Below are 24,837 nucleotides of genomic sequence, written 5' to 3' on the forward strand. Positions count from 1 at the left end.
GGAACAAGCTTCTTTGTGTCTGGAATCCAGTTGCTGCCCTCTTTCCAGCTCTGAGCAGGGGAGCGATTGGGCAGCGCTTGGGCCAAGGGCGTGATTTGGTGTTCTTGCACTGCATTTCTGAGCTCTTCTGCTCCTCATCCTTTCTCATTTACTATCTGCTGCATCTTTGGGTCAGTGCGTACAGCTTAGAAAAGGAGCAGCCTGGAAAGCCATTAAGGAGTGCAGCCTCAGGCCCCTGGCAATTAATTTGGTTCTCTTTCTGCAGTGAGAAAAGGAGGCATTTGTAGAAGGTGAATTCAGAGTGAGGGCGAACCATGTTTGTCTGCAGGTGACCACTGGGTCCTTCCACTGTAAAAAGCACATCCTTGGGGTGAGTAGTTTTTAAAAAAACGAGAATACAGGATTTGATGTAGCTTTTCCTTTTGAAGATTTCCTTACATCAGATAGTGGAGTACCACATGGTTGTCATCCTGGCTTAGCCTTGCACAGAATTCTACAAAGTTATTATGGCCCGCATAAATGCTTCAGAGCCCCCCTCTCCATGTGCATATCAGTTTGTGCATGTCATCACCTGGAGGGAATTCTTGCTCTCCACTGGTGAGTGTGCAGGCGCCTTCCAGTTTGCGGGAGAACCACTGGGGGTGGGGGCATGGCTCAGTGGTAGAGCCTCTGCTTGGCATGCAGAAGGTCCCAAGTTCAATCCCCAGCATCTCCAGTTAAAGGGACTAGGCAAGTAGGTGATGTGAAAGACCTCTGCCTGAGACCCCAGAGAGCTGCTGCCGGTCTGAGTAGATAGTACTGACTTTGATGGACCAAGGGTCTGATTCAGCATAAGGCAGCTTCATGTGTTCATGTGTATTAAGCCATCTGTGTGGACTGAAGGGGTCCCAGATCCATGTCAGGGTGCTCCTCCCCATACAACAAGCATTCAAGTGATCGGGGAACTCTGCTGGCTTCCTGAATGCTGTGGGCTTGAGTCTCTCATGGCCTGCTGCCAGATGGCCTTACCTGGTCCATCCAGATTGTCTAGAGCAGTCTAATGCAATTGGCAGCAGTCCTGGTTCTTCTGGCACATGTTATTTTCTTTAATCCGCTCTTCTTTAAAAATGCATAGCTGAAAGTGAATGGGGTCCCAGCTCCAATAGAAGCATGAAAGGGAAGGGGCTGGGAGGGATCCAGGAAGGAAAGGAGAGCAGTTCAATTTATTTAAAAGAAGGGCTGTATTGTGGCTTGCTGGAAGACGGGCAGCGGAAGAGGCTGTCGAGCAGATTTGGAGGGTTCCCTTTCCACACTGTAGTTTTCCTGGAGTGTCTCCCACCCCTTAGTGACCTCTTTTCCCTCCCCCTTATTGTATTGTTCCATTGACAGAAGTCTGCAAACATGTTCAGCGCCTCCCAGTTATCCAAGGCTCAGTTCCTCGATAAAGCACGCCAGGCTCGTGAGGAGCGGCGTGAGATGAAGGAGCGGGACCAGGCTGCTGTGCAGATCCAGGCCCTGGTCCGGAGGTTTCTGTGCCGCTGCCGGCTGCAGCGGGAGATCAGGTATGGGATGATGATAAGCATGTGGTGGCAGTGTGGATGGGTGGCTGCTCAGTGGAACTGAGGCCCTCTGGCCAGTGGGTTGGCTCTGGGATTTTGGGGGTGCAGACCCAAGGCCCTCCTTAACGAGGTCAGTTTAAGCAGGCTGTCCTCTTGGGCTGCCATGGGCCTCCTTGGCTGATGTGTGGAGGATGAGAATGGCAGGTGCTGTTGGGGCACTGGTCCCTGGGCGCATCTTGGGACTAGAGCTGTGTCGGGCCAGGAAATGGAAGGGACTTTTTTTCACTTTTCTCCCTGGGCATTCACTTCTCTTCTTGAGGTTCTGGAAAATTCCCAGCCTTGCTACCCTCTGGTGCCAGCTGGGAATCTTGAGCCAGCTTTTTGTGATTTCCTTCCTTCTCCAGGAGAGAGGTGGATAATTTCTTGGAAGCCAATGGCCCTGGGCCTGGCAAAAGAACAGCCCTCTCCATCTTCAGGACTTCCCGGAAGCTGCTCTTTGTGTTCACCTTCCAAAACGACAAAGAGGTATGGCTCTTTCTAAGCTGCCTGATCACGTGCTGCATTTTCTCTTGTCGTCTGTGCTTGAGCAGCGTCTCCGGGAGGGTGACAGAGGCCCTGGACCCAGGAGTGGGGAGCTGAGCAGAGGCAAGAGGAGGAGCAGTTGCAGTTGTAAATAAACTCCCCAGCCTGTGTGCAGGAGCATACGTGTATTCCCTGAGGGAGCTGTTAGATTGCTGTGAGGAATCAACTGAACCCTGTAGCTACATCCACCGAGGAGCCTGCCATGGCATCTCTGTGCAAGGCGCTGCTCCCAGTGTTGTCAGTTGACGGCCGTCCTTCTTTGGGAGCAATGGCCAGTTCTATTTGGGAGGGTTGAGAGAGGGCAGCAGAATTGTCCATCCTTGTAAGGGGACTCCCTGTTGCATCTCTGATGGAATCACTGTCCTGGGTTTGTCTGTTGTTGGGAGGTATGCCCGGATCACTGACTCATGCAGACACAAAAGAAGAAGAGGAGTTGGTTTTTATATGCCGACTTTCTCTACCACTTAAGGCAGAATCAAACTGGCTTACAATCACCTTCCCCTCCCCACAACAGACATCATGTGAGGTAGGTGGGGCTGAGAGAGCTGTGACTAGCTCAAGGTCACCCAGCTGGCTTCATGTGGTGGGGTGGGGAAACCAACCCGGTTCACCAGATTCGCTTCCGCCGCTCATGTGGAGGAGTGGGGAATCAAACCCGCTCCTCCAGATTAAGAGTCCACCGCTCCAAATCACCACTCTTAACCACTGAACTACGCTGGAGGTAGAATCCTCTTCAAGAGAGTAAGAGCACAGTGTGCCTCCTATTCTAATGCAGGTACACCATGTTCTTGGCTTCCAGAAGCTTGGAGCACACGGCTTGACTTGATGCCCTGGGGTCAGGGTGACAAAGTTATAGCCATTCCATCATGGATTCTCCCCCCCCCCCCCTTTTGTTGCAGAGATTTGAAAAGCTGTGTCGATGTATACTGAACAGTATGGATGCTGAGAATGAGGCTAAGGTGAGCCAACTGGTTTGCACAGTGGAAGTGTGAACTGAGGTTTGTGTGTGAGCTTTTATATAAGTTGCATTCTTCCCTTGACAGAAGACCAGAGGAGGTGGCGAAACGCTTATATCCCACAAGGATGCGTTTAAGTATTATATGCTGTCATAGTGAAAAACTCAGCTGTAGGGCATAAACCCCAGAAAATGATATGGTTGTGTGCAGACTCCATGAGAGCCAAGGTGGCAGGACGGGGAGAGGGTTACCTGGGAGTTGGGATGGGGTAAAAATGCAACCATGGCCTGGGCTTTTACCGAGAAGATGCAAAGTGGATTTTAGAATAGCAGCTTGACCTTTTGCAGCCCAGGTTCAGCATCTCGTGTTGGTCGGGTTGCCGGATCGCCCTGCTGCAGTGGCCCCACCCCCCACTGCCTTGGCTGCCAGTTCCCACAGCGCTTCTCAGAAGTCCCTGCTTGATCCCCCTGCATTTCATGTGGGTGTAGCATTTCGCCCCTTTCCCTGCAGCCGCCCACCTCTGGAGCCTCTCTGCCCTTGCTCTGGTGAACTTTCCATTCCTTAGCTTGATCCTGCATGGTTCTGCCTTCCAAAGGGAGGAGCAGTGAGGTTCAAACCCTGTTGATCCCTCTGCCTCCTTCCGGAAGCTGGGCTGTGACTGTCTGGCTGCTCTCTGCTTTGCTGCCTGAGAAGGTGAATGGCCCACAGACATTCCACTGGCTTGTCCCATCTGAGCTGTGATGAAGGGGGAGCTCCACCCCCCCCCCAGCAGTTCTCACCATCTCCTCCTGGTTTTTGGCCCCCAGGTGTGGTATGTGTCGCTAGCACTTTCGAAGGAGCTCACCCTCTTGTGGATCAAGCAGGTCAAGGATATTCTGTGGCTTTGCTGTGAATATCTCAAGCAGCTCAAGGTAAAAGGGATTAGTTTCTCCCCTCTTTGTGTATGCTTTTCTGGGACTTGGTTTCCACCTTTCATTCCATATCACTGGTGGTTTTTTCCCCCAGCCTGACATCTTGCAAGATTCCAAGCTGGTGAACTTGCACCTCACAATGTTGGTGACCTTTACAGACACCTCCACGTGGAAGATCCTGCGGGGGAAAGGTGTGTGGGTGAGGGTCCTATCTAGAAGCTTCCATTTTCTAGCAGTTGTTTCAAGGCCCTCTTGCCCATTTCTCCAGGGAAAGTGAGGCTTCCGTGTACCCTTGCCTCCTAGAGAAAGCTGTTCCTCAGTCTGTACTGCATGCGTAAAACATCAAAAATGCAACCATGTAGTGCCTTTTGTTAGGTTGACTGTTGTATTTGTAATTTTCCTGCAGCAAAGCATGCCTTGCTATCCTTTCTGGAGAGAATCTGCAGCATGTAGCCATATCTGCCTGCCGCCCCCCCCCCCATATTATTGTACTCTCTTTCGACGTTGCTCAGGGAGATGCCGAGAGAGGGGCAGGTCCTGCTTCACCCAGTTACCTTCATGGTGGGCTTTGGATCAAAGTCTGCAGTCCTGTGTTTTAGCCCCTCTGTTGTTCTGGCTGTCACTGCCTTTACTTGAGAGAAAACATGCATAGGGTAGGGCTGTAAGCGAGTTGCAGGAGGTGAAGTGCAGCAACCAGAGTGACTGTTTATGTGACTCCAGGATGCAGAGGTTGGCACGTGGACGGCATACTTGGGGGTGGGACTGATGTGGATTGTGGTGGAGCAGAAGAGCTGATGCCTTTGCTTTGTATGGACCAGGTGGGGGGAGGGGCCAGGCCAGGCCTTGGGATGTTCTCCTCATTTCTAGGTCCAAGAGCTGAGCCATAGAAGAGCTTTGTCCCGGTATCATGTGATCAGTTCCCTTCCCCCCCATGGCTGTTGCAGGAGAAGCTTTGCGGCCGGCCATGAACCACATCTGCGCAAATATCATGGGACATCTCAATCAAAAAGGCTTTTATTCTGTGCTCCAGGTAGGTTTGCGTTTCTGGCTACCAATTTTGGGGGTTTTTAATTGTGGAAAATTTCAGTTTTATGTAAAAAACGTGTCACGTGTGTACTCCCAAGTCACTGTAAAGTTCATTCTGCTTGTGAGGTTGTCATACTCATGCTTTGTAATAGGAATAAATAAAAAAGAAAAGCACACGTGTGTGTATACAGAGGCCAGGCTGGATCCTGGTAGCATCCTGCTAATGATGGCACACACCTTTTCCCTGTTGTAAGACAAAGGCACTTTGAGCCTTTTGGAGCCCTCCTGCCAGGGGCAGGTGCCACTTCAGAACAGAACAGATCCACAGGATCCAAGACCTTGATAGTCTTTAGAGGGGGTCCCTTCCCCCTCGCACCCTGCCAGGCAGGGTTTTTTTTTGTATTTCCCACTCCCTGAAAGCTTGGATGGATTGATAGATTTGCCTGTTCTAAAAGTGGTTCTTGAGTTCTGAAGAGGGCTGGGGCCAGGGACAGAACCTGCTGTGCCATTGGGCAAATGAGCTGGTGGAGAGCATCCAGCCTGTGGGCTCCCTTCCTCTCCTCTCTCCCTACACGCAGGACCATTGTAGCAAGCCATCATGTGTGTGTGTGTGGGGGGGGGGTGGTCGACTGAATTACAAGCTAGGCTGTGTTCACTTCCCTCCAAGTCAGGATTGCAAACTGCAGTTTAATCCTGGTTTATGTGGATAACTGTGGCTTGACTTCAGACCATTTTAAGTTTTGAGCCATGCACGGAGAGAGAGAGGGCGGGGTGAGCCTGAGGACACCTCCTAGGGTCATCTCAACCATGCCAGGTTTTGTGCATCCCACCCTGGTGCTTCCTTCACAGGGCTCTCCTGTGTTCAGCAGCAAACTTGCAGTTCGTGATTGGTGTCTTTGCAAGGTGGGAATAGAATGGATTCCACCACCACCCCCGGCCATAGGCGTGTATTGTTACACAGATGGGCTACTGAAAAGATTTGTGGGCTAATTGACTCAGCTGCTTCATGAAGGGCCTTTGAGATCACCTGAGAAAATGGCTGGTGAAATTCCCTGGTGCAATTCTAAGCGGTTGTTTTTCTACTGCAGCCTTGTCCCAGTTGAGCTGAACTTGCTGGGTGTGGGTTTTTTTCCTGCAAGATGGCCTCTTTTTAAAAACTGAAGGTCCAGGAGAGGCAATCTGGATATGCTGTCTGCATGGTGCAGCTGCTGTAGCTGTTATGGTGTTAAGAATGACAGAAAATGATTGTTGTCTCAGAACTGCTAGAAACCCTGCCAGAGAGACTGCCCAAGACTTGACTTGGAGCAGGGTTGTAACACTTTGGTGGTTGACCCACCCCTAGGGAGGTTGTGACAGCCAGCACCAATAATTTCTACCCCCTGCCCCTGTGTCCTTTCAATGCCTGACTTTCTTTTCAGATTCTGCTAACAAATGGATTGGCGCGATCCAGACCTTCCCTCTCCAAAGGCACTCTGACAGCAGTGTTTTCTCTCGCCTTGCGGTAAGACCATACAAAAGCCCTATAAGGTAGGGCCAGCTAGCTTCAAGTCCCATAGCACCTTAGAGATCTATAAGATTTTTGGGGTATGAACCTCCGAGAGTCAAAGATCCCTGAGTCCTTATATCCCAGTCTGAAGGTGGGAGGGGTGTCGCACAGAAGGAACTCAGGAGGCCTTCTGGGTGGCACATGTTGTTCATGAGGGTGGTTGCTGTGGCCTCAAGCCCCCCCCCCCATCCTTCTGCCCATGGAGAATGCATCTGAAAATGCTTCCGGGGCATCCTAGGAGGAGACAGTGAACATCAGAGAGCCCTTCTGGATTGGGCCAAACGTCTGTCTAGTCCAGCCTCCTGTTCCTCACAGTGGTTGACCACGTTCTTCTGGGAAGCCCACAAGCCAGATGTTTAAAGCCACAGCTGGTCTCAGCAGCTGGTGCTCAGTGGCACATTGCCTCTGAGCTCGGAGGCACCATTGAATCGTCGAGGCTCGCAGCTGTTGATAGACCAGGTCTAGTTTCTCACTTAAGCCGGTGACCATCGCTACATTTTGCCATGGTCTTGGTGGACAAACTGACTTTGAGGGAGGGAGCTTGTTGATGAGGAACCTCCAGTAAGATTCCCAGGAGCAGCAGGGCTCCTCGGGGGATAGGTTGGAAACCTCCCTTTGTGTGGGAGGGTCTCCGGACCGGGCTGCTGCTCCCACTTGCTCTGCAACAGGACTGCACGAATGAAGCACAGACTTCTCCCCTTCTGGCCACAGGAGTTCCTTCTCGTTCTGCCCTGCAGATTTCTTTGGAGTAGAATTGCTAACTTCTTGTCTGAGTGCTCCAGAGGGTTGCATCTTTCTCTTGTTTTCTTTTCCCCTCCTCAGTCCTGTGGTTGCTGCTCAGTTTTCCGACAACCTCCTGCGATCCTTCTTGATCCACATCATGTCTGTGCCTGCCATAGTGACCCATCTTGCCACGCTGACTCCAGAGGTAGGCGGGCCCTCCTGTGACAAACCCAAGAGTCTTTTGGGGGGGATTCTTGGCAATGCTTTGGCTTGGAGGGCAGTTCTCTAGGACAGCGGCTCTCTGCAACGGCCCCTGGCCTTTGGTGGTCTGGCAGAGGAGCCCAAAAATATTACCAGCCTGTTAACAAAATGTCCCTTGGCCTCTCCGCTTCATGTTCCTCTTTGTTGTGGAGATGGGGTGAAAATTTAAATCATGTCTTTTAGCAGTCCAAAACACTGTGTATCAATACTGCAGGGTCCTCTGCCTTTTTGAGCCAGTGGGCACAATTGGAATTCTGTTATAGCACAGTGTGCGCAGCCGCAAAATGGCTGCCGAAGGAGGCGGAGCCAGCCACAAAATGGCTACCGCAGCTTACCTTCAGTCATACAGTGAAGATCCTTGTGCAGTAGTGGTAGCTGCTGCCAAGACAACATAATTAAAAATCTGCATAGCCAGTTAAATCTCCAGTGGCCAATCAGAAGCCTTGCTGGAGAGGAGCCTCCACCTGGCCCCTCCCACTTTCTGAAAACAGTTCCTGGGCACCAGGAAAGGTGTCTGTGGGCACCATGTTGGAGACCCCTGAAAGAGTCTTTCATGCACTCTGTCAGGCTGGCCAGTATTATAATTGTCTTCCTGTTATTGATGGAGGGGCAAAGGGACCCCCGGCTGGTCTCTGGCCGCTTCATGACCTTGAGGCCGAAGTGAGGCTTGAACTGGCGATTTCCTGGCTTGCGCTGATGTTTGACGGCATACTGTAAAACCCTGCTTTGCTTTCAGCGCCTGGCGGTGATCGACTCGCACGACCTCTTGCACAAATTCCTCCTGTTCCTGAGCCATGAGGAACAGTGCCAAGATGTCTGTGTGTGCCTTGAAGGAAGCCACACGCTCTGCCTGCTGGGTGAGTAAGTGAGGGAGGCTGGGAAAGGGCTCCGGGTGTTGCTGTGCTCCTGGCTTCGGGGGCCTGCAGGTCACTTTTCTTCGGCTCTCCGGAAGGATGTGGGTGTTGCCTTTGGAATGCCACCCTCCCTGGAGGTTCGCCTGGCTGCCTACCTTCTCGTCCTTTTAGTGCCAGACCAAAACAAGTCTCCGTACCTAGACTTGTAATTGATGGTTTTAAAGTTGTTGTTGTGGGTCTCCTTTCATGCTCCTTAAATGTTGTTTTTATGGCTTTTTTTAATATTGAGAATTTTATAGTGGTGGCTTTTATGTTTTTTAATGGTGATGGGCTGCAGCTCCATCAAGGATTCTGTCTTTTTTCCTGGACTGTTTTCCAGCTCTTAAGGTGGTCAAGATGTGTGTGAGCCTGGAGAACCCTCAGAAGCTCGAGATGGGGTGGAGGCAGCTTGGTTAGACTTCCGGATGTTTGCATGTGTTTGGGGGGTTGTGCCCAGAATAACGTCTTGCTTTTCTTTGGTATGAGCAGAAGCAAAATAAGTCATGCACAGTAATTAATTGCAGACTCCTAGACGTTATTCAGGTAGGTTTGATTTATGTAGGACTTGGCCCTTCTCAGCTCACAACTGGGTTCACCGTGGTGCAAATTTGATTGCTTTCATTGTGAGTACACAGGGATCAATTGATCTAGCTAGCCAGCGATCGTTGTTTGTTTATTTGTTTCTTTTAACTGAAAATCCTGGGTGGCTGCATCACATAGTTCTCTGTAGCTTTTTGGTTTTCTAGAAAAGAGCACATTTTTTGTGGCATAAACTTGGGGAGGGGTGATGGTCAGTGAAGTCCCACGGGGAGCAGCAGTGCCTTCGTGGCAAAGCACGTGGTATATGCAGTCAGTCCCCAGTTCAATCCCTGGTATCACCCATTGAACAGGGGGTCTCTGGGAGTGGGCGTGGCAAAAGATGGTTCTCCGTCTGAGGCACCCTGGAGAGCCTCTACCAGCCAGAACAGAGAGCCTCATGCTGGATGGCAGCTTCATGTGCTCTGAAGCGAACAAGAGTGAAGAGGTCCGGTTGGCTCAAGTCAGTGAGCCAGACTTTGTCCCACAGAGGAAGACCAAAAGCCAACTCCAGCCAGAATCACATCTGTTACCCAGGCAGCAGCACTTCCCAGTCACATAGTTGACCTCACGGGCAATTGTTGCCATGAACTGTGGCATTCAGTTACAAGCAGATGTGATTTTAACATCAACTAGTATGGCAGAGTTGACTTCTGGTCACAAGATCTGGCCTTTGTTAAGTGCTCTGTGTGGGATTTTATTCCCTGTTCCCTCTTTGACGGCTGTTGCCCTTCTTGTGCTTCCCAGGTAACCTCATCTATCTGAGCTCGCTGAACGACAAGGTGCTGGAGGAGGAGACTGCACGCTTTGTGAGCATCCTCATCCAGATGCTCTCGTACTGCCAAAAGTACGTCTCGCAAAAGAAGTCCAACCTCACGCACTGGCACCCCGTTCTCGGCTGGTTCTCCCAGACGGTGGATTATGGGTGAGCACCATGTGATGCATTGTGGGGTCCGAATTACGCCCCAGTGGTGGGCTGGTCAGATCATTTGCTTGATATTGCAACTTTTCAGTCGCATCTTTTGTATGAGTCTTCTTTGTTTCTGCCCGAAATCCTAGTGCGTTGTAAATTGCACACTTTGGTTAAAAATTCCAACCAGGTGAGAAAACCTGAAATGAAAAAAGATATAGTGCTGGAAGATGAGACCCCCAGGTCGGGTGGCACTCAATCAGCTACTGGGGAAGAGCGGAGGACAAGTACAAGTAGTGCTATTCTTAATAATGCAATTGGACTAAAGCCAAAGGACCTTCAGCGGTTGACGCGAACGGATGCGAAAGGAAAGTCCAAAGCTGTTCGATGCATACCTGAGCAAGGCTGTTAAAGATTGGTTGTTTTGGAGGACATAGATTCATAGGTCGCCATGAGTCGGAGGCGACTTGACGGCACTTAACACACAATACAGCAGCTGTGTCAGGCTGTGTCAGTGCAACTGGAAGGAGGGGCTTGTGGCACCTTCAAGACTAACAGATTAATTGCAGTGTTTGCCTGTGTGGCCTGGAGCGCTCTTCGTCAGATGCATGAGGCATATTCTTGAGCTGCTGCTGACCTGTCGGTGACATTGGGGTGTTATTTGATGCTTTTCAGTATGTTTTTATTCCACCCTTTCTTGTAAGAGCTCAGGGCAGTGTGCAGGGTTTTCTCCTCCATTTTTTCCTCTGTGCGGTAGATAAGGCAGAGAGAAAACGACTGGCCTGAAGTTTCCCAGTAAACTTTAGTAGCTCCGTGTGGATTTTGGTTTCTGCTTTCCTACACCAACATTCTAGCCACTACTGAAATGATGACCACTCTCTATATCTGAGCCAGATTTGAGTCCAGTGGCACCTTAGAAATTGGCAGGGCTTTTAGGATATAAGCTTTTGTCTGACAAAGGGAGCTTTGACTCCCGAAAGCTTATAGCCCGAAAATCTCATTGGTCTCTAAGGTGCTCCTGGACTCCAGTCTAGTTCATCTGCTGCAGACCAACTCAGAAACCCTCCTGAGCCTTTCTGCATCTGTGGAAGTTTCTTCAAGAAATTGATTTCTACATCATATGGATAAATATTGCATGGAAACAGTACAAGCTCTCTCTTGCATTTTTCAGCCTTGGAACCCACCGTTCACGTTTTTTCTTGCTTTCTCTGTGTGTGTTATGTAATCTGATGACCAAGAAATCGCTTCATGCATCTGAAGAAATGGGCCCTAGCCCACAAACCATTAAGATATCCCTGACGGCCCTTCCTATCCCTTCCTGTTATAAAGGGGGTGGCTTGTATGGGAGGGGAAATACAAAACGCTACTCTGAACTCTGGAACTCAAAAAAGCACCACACTAATAATAGATCATGAGTTCCAACAGATTGCTTTTGCAACCTGAAAGCCTCTAAATCCATTTTAAGATCGTTCTGTAAGTGCATGTGTATTTATCTAGAAAATGTTTGTGGTGCCTCTCGAGGGAACCTGATCATATACTTGTTGTTTGAGTGGGGCTGGTCTTGAGTCACGCAGGGCTGCTGGTGGAGAGCGGGTGTTTGCACGGAGCTGTGCCCTAAGAAAAGAGAGCGGGTTGTCAGCACCCTCCTGACTTGGAGTACAGGAGCACGCCGGTTCTGGGCTTACTGCAGTTGGTTTCCGGACAGTGGAATGATGGGACCCTTGCTTAAAACGTGTGCAGCCTTTTAAAGAGGGGTGTGACACGTTCCATGATGCTTCCTGCTGAGAATGGATTGTGCTGTTATCTGCGACGATCAGCAGGGGGAGCACTTTTGCTCTGCTTTAATATTTAAAACCTGACCTGAATGGCCCAGGCCAGCCTGATCTCGTCAGATCTCAGAAGCTAAGCAGGAATGACCCCAGTTAGTACTTGGATGGGAGACCACCAAGGAAGTCCAGGGTTGCTATGCAGAGGCAGGCAACGGCCAACCACCTCTGTATGCCTTTTGCCCTGACCTGGATGGCCCAGACCTGCCCCATCTCATTAGATTTTGGAAGTTAAGCAGGGCCGGACCTGGTTAGTATTTAGATGGGAGACCACCAAAGAAGTCCAGGGTCGCTATGCAGAGGCAGGCAATGGCAAACCACTTATTTTGGTCTCTTGCCTTGAAAATCCTACTGGGTTGCCATAAGTTGGCTGCAACCCTTTCCGCTGCCACCAGTGGAAGCAGGAACTGCTCCTGCGGGGTTGCCCTCCTCCCAGCTGGAGCCTTTCAGGCTTCTTTTTATGTTTCATCATGTCCAGCCTAGTTTTCTTCTCCAGCGTTCAGCCAGCAGGGGTCTTTGGGTCCCTCATCCGCCTCGCTTCCCTTCTCCTAGCTTGAACGAGTCGATGCCCCTCCTCACCAAGCAGCTGCAGCACCTCTGGGGCATCCACCTGATCCGCATGCTCTTCAGTGACGTCCTCAGCAAGAAGCTCCTGGAGAACCCGGAGGCATCTCACGCGGCAGTACCGTCCACCTCACCGCAGAACAGCCTGCCCATGAAAAGTCAGTCTGCTGGCTCCACTTTCAGGCTGTGTTTCTTGGCCCTCCCTGGCTATTCTCTGACTCTTAGGCTGGGGTTAAAAGGGCTTCTGGTCTTGGGGAGGCCTGGCACCAGCTTGTGGCTGTACCTGGAGGCCGTTTGCAGGTCCATCGGCAGACTTGGCCTCCCTGATTTATCTCTAGGACCAGCAAAAGGCCCCTGGGAAGTGCGTGAAGGGGAAGTGTTTGCATGCTGCAGGGCCCACCATCTGGGCCACAAGTCCCCGTGCAGAGTCCCTGTCTGGGTGGGGCTGGGACTTGAAGCCTGAGGGGTGGAAGGAGCACACATGCGCACACACGCTACTGTCATGCTGGTTCTTAAACAGTCCTGCACTGGGCGATCCTCTCCAGAAAACGCCTGACCCTCCTTTGCTGTTTCCCGCCAGGCCTCTTTAAGCGCGCCTTCCAGAAATCTGCATCCGTCCGCAATATCCTGAAACCCGTTGGAGGCAAGAGGGTGGATTCCGCAGAGGTGCAGAAAGTCTGCAGCGTCTGCGTCCTTTACCAGATGGCCCTCACCACTCTGACGCAGATCCGGTTGCAGATACTCACTGGTGGGTTGGGGGGAGAGGGAAGTGTGTGTGTGGGAGGGAGGAGGGCAGGAAGAGGATGGCCGTGCTAAAGCTGAGACCTTTGCAGCTTTGGGAGGGCAAATTCCGGAAGGGGAGCAAAGCAGCGTCTCAGGGACAAATGTGATGGTACCGACAAAGCATTTGGTGGGCAGCAACCAGGACAGAAAGAGACATATGTGGAACTCCCTGCCCCAGGATGTGGTGATGGCTGCCAACTCAGAAGGCTTCAAGAGGGGAGTGGACATGTTCATGGAGGAGAGGGCTATCCATGGCTACTAGTAAAAATGGATACTGATGCATACTTGTTCTCTCCAGGATCAGAGGGGCATGCCGAATATATTAGGTGCTGTGGAACACAGGCAGGATGCTGCTGCTGCAGTCGTCTTGTTTGGCGGCTTCCTAGAGGCCCCTGGTTGGCCCCTGTGTGAACAGACTGCTGGACTTGATGGGCCTTCTTGGTCTGATCCAGCATGGCCTTTCTTATGTTCTTATGTAAATGCTCAGCTCCTGCCTCTGTGTTCAGACGTTCGCCCCCCCCCCCAATTCCTCCTACTGATTTTGTACAGAGTGCCTTGAAGACTTGAGACTTGTGTTCATTTCTGTAAAAGTTGAGGTTCTTGGGTTGCTGGAATCTGCTCGGTGCCTGTTTCTGTGTTTTCATGGAGCAAGTGCTGTTTACACACCGCACAAGCCAGGGCTAGAGGGGCTGAGGCCGTTGGGGCAGGGGAGGAAACAGCACAGCCCCCCCTCCAGCCGAGGATCCCTTCCACATTGTTAAAAGGTAAAGATCCCTGTGCAAGCACCGGGTCATTACTGACCCATGGGGTGATGTCACATACCGACGTTTATTAGGCAGACTTTGTTTACGGGGTGGTTTGCCAGTGCCTTCCCCAGTCATCTTCCCTTTACCCTCAGCAAGCTGGGTACTCATTTTACTGACCTCGGAAAGATGGAAGGCTGAGTCAACCTTGAGCCGGCTACCTAAAACCGACTTCTGTCGGGATCGAACTCAGGTCGTGAGCAGAGCTTGGACTGCAGCTTACCACTCTGCGCCACGGGGCTCCTTAAATAATTAAAAACGGAATGCTAATTAACCATTAGATGGTCTTTGTTGTTGCCTGCAGCAGCTCCCACCCCAGGGAGCCCCAGACCTTTCTGTCTGCCCTGGGTGTGTACTTCGCGTTGGTCCAGTCAAAGCTGTTTGTTGATCTTCTCAGAACGCCAGCTCCCGCTTGGAATGTATCTCTGAAAAACAGTTTCTGTTGCTTGCTTCTGAAACTTAGACTCTCCAGAATATCAGTTTTAAACAAGGGTGCCTTTTTTGGTTGTTGGGTTTGCATCTGTTGGTACTTTTGAGCAGTTCAGGCCTATCAATCTGTTATCTTTTGCCAGGGTGGAAAACGTTGTTGTATGGGACAGGAGTAACTTCTTGTTGAGGGTGTGGGGAGTACTCTGGCTTTACAGATACCCTTCAGTTTGAGGGTGAGATTCATTCATCCTTCTTGCGATTGTCAAAAAGGGCAAGAGTCCAGTAGCACCTTAAAGACTAACAAAAATATTTTCTGGTAGGGTATGAGCTTTCTGAAGAAGTGAGCTGTGGCTCACGAAAGCTCATACCCTACCAGAAAATATTTTTGTTAGTCTTTAAGGTGCTACTGGACTCTTGCGCTTTTTGACTACTGCAAACAGACTAACACGGCTACCCACTGTGAATTATCTTCTTGCGATTGGTGTCTTCTGTTCTCCCTCGTAAGGCCTGACATACCTGGATGACCTCTTGCCCAAACTATGGGCATTCATCTGTGAATTGGGGCCCCAGGGAGGCCTCAAGCTCTTCTTGGAGTGCTTGAACAACGACACGGAAGAATCCAAGAGGCTTCTGGCTATGCTGATGCTCTTCTGCGACTGCTCCCGTCATCTCATCACGTAAGTGGCTGGCAAGTGAGAGAATCAGGCCTTTCTGGTGCTGGCTCCTAAACTTGGATCAGGGGAAGCTTAGAGCCGGGGGACTGGCCAGCCTGCCTCTGTGCGAAGGAGCCTCCCCAGGAGGTCAGATTAGTAGCTGATGCCCTGCTGTGCATGCCCTTGGGGGAGGGGGGAGAACCAAGGCTGGCACAGATGGGGAACTGGGCTTCCTCAGTGGTGGCTCCCACAAGAGGAGGGAGGGAGATACTGCAAGCTTCCCTCAGGCATCATATGTGATGCCAAAGGGATCCCTGAGTTTGCTTTGTGGCCATCCCCTCTGCCTTGTGCCAGCTCCTGCCAGGGGTGCACGTGTGGGGAGAATTGTGATGGAGGGAGGGGGAGGCTTTGGGTTTTGGTCCCCCTTCTCAGTTTGCAGTGTGGTGTTGCTGTCCTCTTCCCTCCTGGGGCTCAGAAGCCTGGTCCTTCCCTCTCCCCCCTAGGATTCTTGACGACATCGAAGTCTATGAAGAGCAGGTCTCCTTCAAGCTGGAAGAGCTTGTTACCATTTCGTCTTTCCTGAATTCCTTTGTGTTTAAGATGATCTGGGATGGGATTGTGGGTAAGCGCTTTGTATTTATACAGGCATGCATAACCTGCTTTTCTCCCCAACAGCAACCCAAAGCAGCTTACAACGTTGTTTCCCCTTCTTTCCGTTTTTATCTTCACAACAACCCTGTGTGGTAGGTTAGCCTGAGAGAATGCCTGGCCCGACATCACCCAGCAAGCGTCTATTGCTTAGTGGAGATGTTATTGTTTTATTTTATTCACTTATACCCTGCCTTTCTCCCCAATGGGGTCACAAAGCAGCTTACATCATTCTCCTTGGCTCCATGTAATCTTCACAACAACCCCGTGAGGTAGGTTAGGCTGAGAGGGTGTGACTGGCCCAAGGCCACCCAGCAAGCTTCCATGGCAGAGTGGGGATTCGAACCTGGGTCTCCTGAATCCTAGTCCACCATGCCATACTGGCATGAGTTAAGGCTGGACCTAAAGATGCAGGTGCTGCCACTTCCTCCCGCGCTGTATCCTGCTTGTCAGCACAGGGGGGAGTGACTCTTCTGGGGGGGGGGAGTTCCCTGCAGGCAGCAACTCCGCTTGCGTCACCCTCTTTTCCTCCCTCTGCCCCAGAGAACGCCAAAGGAGAGACGCTGGAGCTGTTCCACTCCGTTCACGGCTGGCTGATGGTCTTGTACGAGAGGGACTGCCGCCGGCGTTTTGCTCCGCAGGACCACTGGCTGCGCAAGTGAGCATCAGGGTCTCGTACCGAGGCCTGTGAAGCGCGTCTCCTCTGGGGCCAGGCAGGTGGCAGCAATGGGGGCTGGTCCAGGCAACGGCATGCCCATCCTCTGCGGGGCCTGTGCCGCTGCTGGCTCGGTCCAGCCCAGTAGTGCTGCAGGAGCGTGGCTTGGGCCCATCTCTTGGCAGGGCAAGACCAGCAGGGGAAGCTGGTCCCTTCCTATGGCAAGCTTGTCGGGGAGGGAGCTGAGCCTTGGGGGGCATTGGCTGTAGAACCAAGGTAGAAAGGGCCATTGAACACATGAAGCTTCCTTATATTAAACCAGACCTTTGGTCCATCAAAGTCAGTATTGTCTATTCAAACCAGCAGCGGCTCTCCAGGGTCTCAGGCTGAGGTCTTTCGCATCACCTCCTTGCCTGGTCCTTTTAACTGGAGATGCCGAAATTGAACCTGGGACCTTCTGCATGCCAAGCAGATGCTCTGCCACTGAGCAACAGCCCCTCCCCATTTTTTCTTGTCACCCTGCTGTCTTCCAAAGGTCAGTCCTTTTTAGCCTCCTCACCTTCACAGCTAAAGCATAGGTCACAATTCTTCCAGTGTTTCAGATGGGGAGAAGATGAGGCTGGGGGGCAAGTTAACATGTCCCAGGCAAGCGGGTGAGTCGTTGGCAGAGATGAGGCAGCCCTGCACCATCCGTGGAGGGCCTCGCTGTGCCTGAAGCCTCCTTCCTCAGATTCCCTGGCAGCGGCCCAGTTCCTGATGGACTCTGGGCGCTTCTCACGGGGGTCTGGAATCACCTCCCCTGTTCTTGTTCTAGGGACCTCAAACCAAGCTTGCTCTTCCAGGAACTTGATAAAGACCGGAAACGAGCCCAGCTGGTTCTGCAGTACATCCCTCACGTCATCCCCCACAAAAATGTAAGTGGGATGGGGGGGACGTGCAGGAGGCCAAAATGAGGGAAGCGGGCAAATGCCAGATCGGAATTGGGAACTGACCGTTTTATAATTAGGTATAGTCATGGGAATTGCAGTTTTTCAAAATTCTGTACGTATAATCGGAAAACTTCCCAGTTTCCCTGCTCCATGTCTGCCTTTAGCAGAGGGCCACATGCATCTTTAGTGATGTGCTTGTCAACATATGTCTAAGTTTAGCTAGTCTGCAGTTTGTTAGATAGATCATACTGATCAGATTGACAGCTGAGTCATGTGATTATGCTGGTCTGAGCTAGTTTGTGCAGCCAGAAATGGGGATTTCCAGAATGACTCATCTCAGGTGAAATGTGATTGGTCATGAATGTATATATAAGTCTGCATTGAATGTAAGACTGTCCTGTTAGGAACGCTGGTGGTAGGCGAAGCACTTTGATAGTCTAAGCAGTGAATGTTGACTGCTAAAAGACTCTGTGTATATATTGTAAATAAACTGTACATAGCAGAACTGTGTGGTGTGAAGTTGCTACCAGGTGAACTCCTGAAGTCCAGACACGCTGTGCACGACAGTGCTCAGGCAAACACTCTGGATGCCCTCCAGGGAAGCTGGGTCCATCCACATGAAGCAGCCGTTGAAAATATGTCTTGACGTGAACATTGTGCTTAGATGATGGTATTGCTTCCCTCTCTCTGTCTTGGCAACTGCAGAGGGTGCTGCTCTTCCGGAACATGGTGACCAAAGAGAAGGAGAAGCTCGGGCTGGTGGAGACCAGCTCTGCCTCGCCGCACGTCACTCACATCACCATCCGCCGGTCGCGCATGCTAGAGGTAAGGGGGGGGCGGAGCTGCTTCCCAAAGGGCGGGGGGGGGGGGACAGAAACCAGTTCTTCCTTGTGCTGTGCCAACTTTTCACTGCAGTATCTTGACTTGAAACTCACTAAGTGTAGAGGGGAGACGGCCCCAGACAAATGGAGGCAGGGACAGGTGATATTGTTTTTTCAACAGAAAAACTAGAAATTTCTGGGAGCCCTCTGAGATATTTTTCTCTTCCAGAGTGATAAGGACAAAGTTTAAGTCAAAACAGGAGCCCCGTGGCGCAGAGCGTTAAGCTGCAGTACTGCAGTCAAAAGCTCTGCTCACGACCTGAGTTTGATCCCGACGGAAGTCGGTTTCAGGTAGCCGGCTCAAGGTTGACTCAGCCTTCCATCCTTCCGAGGTCGGTGAAATGAGTACCCAGCTTGCTGGGGGTAAAGGGAAGATGACTGGGGAAGGCACTGGCAAACCACCCCGCAAACAAAGTCTGCCTTGGAAACGTCGGGATGTGATGTCACCCCAAGGGTCAGGAATGACCCGGTGCTTGCACAGGGGACCTTTACCTTTTTAAAGTCAAAATATGTAGTATAAAGATTTAATTAAAACAAACTACAGCATTAGACAATTTCCATGCATACTGTAGTCATATACCACCTATTTTCAGGGATATATTGTTTGTTTAGATGTCATTAATTTTGCCCATAATTAATTTGCTGTAATGGGTATGATGAGGGTGTACTATTGAAGAGTTCAGTGGCAGCAGCTTCCATCCAAATAATGAGGCTTCTTTTCATTTACAGCAAGAGCTGACTGGCCTCACTCTTTCACATGAAGCCATCTGGGTGATCTTGGGCTAGTCACAGCTCTCTTAGAGCTCTCTCAGCCCTACTTGCCTCACAGGGTGTCTGTTGTGAGGAGGGAAAGGGAAGGTGATTGTAAGCCGGTTTGATTCTGCCTTAAGTGGTAGAGAAAGTCAGCATATAAAAACCAACTTTTCTTCTTCCCGCCTGCCCACACATACCCACTGTAGACATTCGTGGTTTTGTAAAGATTCCCTCCCTGGTCTCCTGCTGGGGATCCGTACTCGCCATAGATAACTAAGTGAGAAGGCCGCTGAAGCCTGCATTGGGACAAATCTGTAATCTTGGCAGAGTTCACAAATGAGCAGTTCTGTTTCTCTGTTCTTCTTGGTCTGGTGACATTTTACCGCCCTTTCCCCATCCTAGGATGGGTACGAACAGCTGCGGCAGCTCTCTCAGAATGCCATGAAGGGGGTCATCCGGGTGAAGTTTGTGAACGATCTGGGGGTGGATGAGGCCGGCATTGACCAAGACGGCGTCTTCAAGGAGTTTCTCGAGGAGATCATCAAGAAGGTGTTTGACCCTGCTCTCAACCTTTTTAAGGTACTGGCTGTGCAAAACAGAAATGCTCCGTATGTCTCCTGCCATTCCTACACAGTGACTGGCATTTGTTGCTGTCTCCTCACTCCCTCTTGCTTCATTTGCGCAGACCACCAGTGGCGATGAGAGGCTGTACCCCTCCCCAACATCCTACATCCACGAGAACTACCTCCAGCTCTTTGAGTTTGTCGGGAAGATGCTTGGGAAAGCTGTTTACGAGGTCAGATGGGGCCACCGAGTGTGGGTTTTGGGTGTGGTCCCCACAGTCAGGCGTGGCTAGGGCAAACGCGGTCCCTCTGCAACGGCCGGGCCTCCCAATTCCTAGGGCATGATCCCCATGATCCTTCATGGCTGCAGCAAATGCAATCCCTACTAAACAGCTGTCTCTCCCACTTCCTAGGGGATCGTTGTGGACGTCCCTTTTGCATCTTTCTTCCTGAGCCAGCTGCTCGGCCACCACCACAGCATCTTTTACAGTTCGGTGGATGAACTTCCCTCGCTGGACTCCGAGTTCTATAAAAACCTCACCTCCATCAAGGTTCGGTTGCAGCTGTTTGTGGTTTGGCTGGGTCTGCAGGCCAGCCTCTCCGGAGGGGCCCCTGGCGGCTCCCTGCCTGCTGTAGTTTCCGTAGCGAGGAGTGTTGTGTGCAGCCCCTTCAAGGCTCTTGCGTGTGTATGGTCCCTTCCACGCTCCCATCCTCCTGTGGATGGACTGGAATTAGGAATATTTCAGAACAGGGTCGATAACCTTAAGCAAATGAATCTGGCAAAGTGCGATTTGTACTTCAATGTGATTGGTCCCAGGAAAGCAAAAGTAGTTGCAACGCCAACAGTGTCTCACTGTGCAAATGTACCAGAGGAATTCATGTTGGGTATAAAGTTCAGACTCCAGAGAATCTCAGCACTCTTGTTTCTGGCCCTTAAGAGCCGGCTGGGTGGGCAAAGTCTGGTGGTACCGCCCCGGAAGCTGGCGGAGGCGCTGAGTGAGATTTCCAAGGGGGGGGGGAGGCTAGTACAGAGCAAATGCCTTGCAAGACCAGCCGATGTTCCAGCCAGCCTCTGTCCTTGCACCTGTTGGCAAATTCAGCTTTTCCTTGGCGTGGATTTTCAGGGGCTTTTGGCACCAAAGCCCATGCAGCCCTGGTGCATTGAGGACGAACTGCAGAGGCTGCAGGAGACTGACCTCTCCTCTCCCCCTCTCAGCGTTACGATGGAGACACCAGCGATTTGGGTCTGACACTCTCCTATGATGAAGACGTGATGGGCCAGGTAGGCCTCCCCCTTTCTTTGGGTCTCTTGTTTTCCATCCTTGTCTTTTGAGGTTCCAAGGGCAGCAGTGTGCCGTCAGATTCCAAATGGTCCTTCTTGGCCGGGTCGTTGGTGAGAGGGAAGTGGGCCAGCCTAGAGGGCAGGGCGAGGTGAATGTTTTGTCTCCTGCCGAGCATCTTGTGCTGCCACCATCTCTGTTGTTAACAGGGAGCTGTCTTTTAAAAACGGCCACTCCTTACATCTTGCCATAAATCTGCTTTGATTTCTCCCCCTCCCGCTCATTCCTGCGAGAAAAAGTATGTTCCATTTGTACACTCACAGACTCCTCCCTCAAGGGTTTGTACTTCAAACCTGCAAAGCAGGTGTGCCTGTGACCATGTGCAAAGTGCATCTCCTACTGCCTACCCCCACAAACTGGGTAAACCTGCACTAAAGCATCTGGGATTGGGAGGGGGGTGTTAGGCTGTGTGAGTACTGGCAACTAAAAGGAAAAATAGCTCCTGTCTAGCACCCCAGGGCAGGATCTTCCACACAAGTGATACCCAGTCTGTCTGTCTTCTTGTTCCCTTTCTTCAGCTTGTTTGCCATGAACTTGTTCCTGGAGGGAAAACCATGCCCGTTACCAATGAAAACAAGTAAGGAGCAACCAGAAACCCCTGGGTGCTTGTCCTCCAACTCCCCTTCAGGGCTGCCTGGCTCACGGCTGAGGGGCTTATCTGACTCTGAGCTTCCCGCTGACCCAAAGACTGGAGCACTCTGAGATCCACTCAGGTTTGGAATGGCCTGAAAATAGGACCGGCATGCCTTCATCTCTCTCAGATGAAAGCGTGCTCCAGCATGAATCACTTTGGATTCGTTTGTGCAAAAAAAGCCATAGAGGAATATTTTGTCAAGTAAATGAATAAAGCCAGAGTAAAGCGCACTGCTCCTGTCCACGTAGAACTCGCCCAGAATGGCTTGGTCTTAGGAGAGGCTGCAGTGTGGCTCTGCAGCGTGGGGGTGGGGTTTTGCACCCCCAGGGGCTTTGTGTGATGGATTCCTCTGCCTGACTGTTCTGCCCTCAAACCCAGGATCAGCTACATCCACCTCATGGCCCACTTCCGGATGCACACCCAGATCAAAAACCAAATGGCAGCTTTCATTAGTGGTTTCCGCTCCATCATCAAGCCGGAATGGATTCGCATGTTCTCTGCGCCGGAGCTTCAGCGTCTGATATCCGGTGACAATGCCGAGATGGACCTGGAAGACCTGAAGTAAGGATGTGTGAATTGAACGGCAGATGGTGCGCGGGGGGCCCTCCTGGCATGATGGCAGGGCGTATCGAGCCCCGGGGGTGGTAGAGCGAGATGCCACAGGGTTCGGCCAGCCTCGGTCTGCTCTGGGCAAAGGGGTCCCCGTCCCAGCCCAGTTAGATGGGCGTGGTCCGTTTCCAATTGAAGGTAGCTGATGCTGGGCTAGGAAGATCAGCTAAGCCCCCTGGAGGGGTACAGTGGCTCCCCTCGTCCGTGTCATGGTCCTGCCGCCCAGCTTGCAGCTTGCTGCATGTTGCTCTGGGCTTCCCCTGGATCCAGGACTTGAGTGGCCATCGTGCCCTTTTGGCTTCCCCTCTGTTCTTTCTCAGGAAACACACGGTGTACTACGGGGGCTTCCACGGCAGCCACAGAGTCATCATTTGGCTGTGGGACATCCTCGCCAATGACTTCAGCCCCGATGAAAGAGCCATGTTTCTCAAGGTAAAATCAGTGGCAGAGAAGGAATGTGCGTGTATCATGTCTTAATATTTTGGGTACAAGTTTTGTAACGGTGGAGTCTGATCTGGAGAACCGGGTTTGATTCCCTGCTCCTCCACATGAGTGGTGGACTCTAATCTGGTGCACTGGATTTGTCTTCCCACTCCTACACACATAGCCGTTAAGTTCTGTTAAGAACTGTCAACCCCACCTACCTCACAGAGTGTCTGTTGTGGGAGGGGAAGGGAAGGCGATTGCAAGCCGGGTTGAGTCTCCCTTAAGTGGTAGAGAAAGTCGGCATATAAAAACCAGCTCTTCTTTCCAGAGGCAGTGAGGGTTCTCCCTTAGCAAAGTCAGTGCTTTGCTTGTGTTCCCTGTTCTCCAGCAAAGGGGGGATAGAGAGGAGGATCTGTGGAGCGCATGAAGCTGCCTCCTACCAAGTCCGATCTTTGGTCTGTCGAGGCAGCAGCTCTTGGGGTCTCAGCTTAGAGGTCTTTCCCAACCCCCGATCCCTGGTTCTAGTCCCTGGGCCTCTCTTGATCACCTTCTCTTTTTGTCGGCTGCTCCAGTTTGTCACCAGCTGCTCCCGGCCGCCACTCTTGGGCTTCGCCTACCTCAAGCCTCCCTTCTCCATCCGTTGCGTGGAGGTCTCGGATGACCAGGTACGTGGCTGGGGATGGCGGTGAAGGATGATGGTCCTGACCCACTAGGGTTGCCAGCTCTGGGTTGGGAAATACTTGGAGATTTTTGTGGTGGAGCCTGAGGAGGGGGGGTTGGAGAGGGGAAGACCTTCAGTGCCATAGAGTCTAATTGCCAAAACAGCCATTTTCTCCAGGGGAACTGATCCCTATTGGCTGGAGATCAGTTGTGTAATAGCAGATTTCATGGAGGTTGGCAACCCTACGACCCATGCTTTGGCCTTTGTGAGCTGAGAGCCTTCCTTCCATCCTTCTTGTAAATCGCAATAGCTCTTGGCATGTTTGGGGGAGACCTGAGGCTGGGATTGGCTGGGGGTGGTTGTGGAGGGGAAGGGCCTGCTTCTCTGCCCCTTGAGAGGAAGGATGCATGGGAGGGGGGACAGTCGCTCCCAGTAGGGTGTCCCAAGTTCAGGATGTGAAGTCCTTCCTATTTAAGGAAGTGACATTGGGGAAGTGGTGGGTCAGGGAGGGCCAGTGCTGGAGAAATCCCAGGCCAGAATGATCAGGGCTAGGGTGGTGTCCTCTAGGCAGGAAGGGAGCTGGGCGAGATGCTGGGCAACCAAAGTGCTTCTAGTAACGCCTGCTGGCATCCCTCTTCCCAGTTGTGATGCTCTCTGTTCCCTCCCCCTTTCATACCTCCTGGGGAAGGGCGTTTTAAAGGTGGAAGCCAACTTGGTGTAGTGGTTAAGAGCAGTGGTTTGGAGTAGTGGACTCTGATCTGGAGAACCGGGTTTGATTCCCCACTCCTCCACATGAGCGGGGGAGGCTATTCTGGTGGACTGGGTTGGTTTCCCCACTCCTACACACGAAGCCAGCTGAGTGACCTTGGACTAGTCACAGCTCTCTCAGTCCCGCCTACCTCACAGGGTGTCTGTTGTGGGGAGGGGAAAGGGAAGGTGATTGTAAGCCGCTTTGATTGTTCCTTAAGTGGTAGAGAAAGTCGGCATATAAAAACCAACCTTCTTTTCTCCTGGAGACTTCAATTCTTATGTTTCCTTCTGCTGGCTTGAGATTCTATGACCTTAGGCAGATCGTGAGAGGGAGAGCATCTTGACCATCTGGGCATAGAGATCATTGTGGCGGGGGGGGGAGGTTAATTTCCTGCATTGTGCGGGGGGATGGACTAGATGGCCCTAGTGGTCCCTTCCAACTCTATGATTCTTCAGCCTTGCTGGAGCTGGCCTCAGCAAGACCCACACTGTTGTGGGGGGTTATTGTTGAGGTTGCCAGCATGGGAGATCGGCCTCCCAGTTCCACGCCAGATATGGGGCTCAGTGGGGGAAAGGGGCAGGCGCGGCCTCTGCAGTAATAACACGGCAGCCTTTCTTGCCGCAGGACACGGGGGACACCCTAGGCAGCGTCCTGCGGGGCTTCTTCACCATCCGGAAGAAGGAGCCGGGCGGGCGCCTGCCCACCTCCTCGACCTGCTTCAACCTCCTCAAGCTGCCCAACTACAGCAAGAAGAGTGTCTTGCGGGAGAAGCTGCGCTACGCCATCAGCATGAATACCGGCTTCGAGCTCTCGTAGCTGTCAGGATCTTTCCAGAGCCGCTGGCAGGGGCCGGGTGCGCCACATCAGGTCTTTCCGGGCAGGGGGTGCAGCAGTTCTTCTCTGCCCTGCGTGGGCTTGGCATTGAGTGTGGCGGCCCCAAAGGGGAAAGGGCCGGCTACGGTTCCAACAGCTTTTGACTTGCCACGATCTGAAGGCAGCTGGCCTAT

General features: G+C 51.8%; 1 protein-coding gene across 1 annotated transcript; it reads left to right on the plus strand.

The window, feature by feature from the left end:
* Positions 1-1,374: 1,374 nt before the first annotated feature.
* UBE3B (ubiquitin protein ligase E3B) lies at positions 1,375-24,677 on the plus strand. Its single transcript, XM_056859179.1, has 26 exons — positions 1,375-1,541; positions 1,943-2,063; positions 3,020-3,079; positions 3,883-3,987; positions 4,082-4,178; positions 4,932-5,017; positions 6,432-6,514; positions 7,382-7,487; positions 8,280-8,400; positions 9,760-9,937; positions 12,301-12,470; positions 12,893-13,060; positions 14,833-15,004; positions 15,484-15,602; positions 16,172-16,286; positions 17,098-17,197; positions 17,918-18,037; positions 19,249-19,425; positions 19,532-19,642; positions 19,823-19,960; positions 20,626-20,691; positions 21,268-21,326; positions 21,762-21,944; positions 22,313-22,424; positions 22,991-23,083; positions 24,455-24,677. The coding sequence occupies exons 1-26, from the start codon at positions 1,381-1,383 to the stop codon at positions 24,644-24,646; spliced, it is 3,213 nt and encodes a 1,070-aa protein (XP_056715157.1). The 5' UTR covers positions 1,375-1,380; the 3' UTR covers positions 24,647-24,677.
* Positions 24,678-24,837: the final 160 nt, after the last annotated feature.

This window comes from Euleptes europaea, chromosome 13, assembly GCF_029931775.1.
Source record: "Euleptes europaea isolate rEulEur1 chromosome 13, rEulEur1.hap1, whole genome shotgun sequence".
NCBI lineage: Eukaryota > Metazoa > Chordata > Lepidosauria > Squamata > Sphaerodactylidae > Euleptes > Euleptes europaea.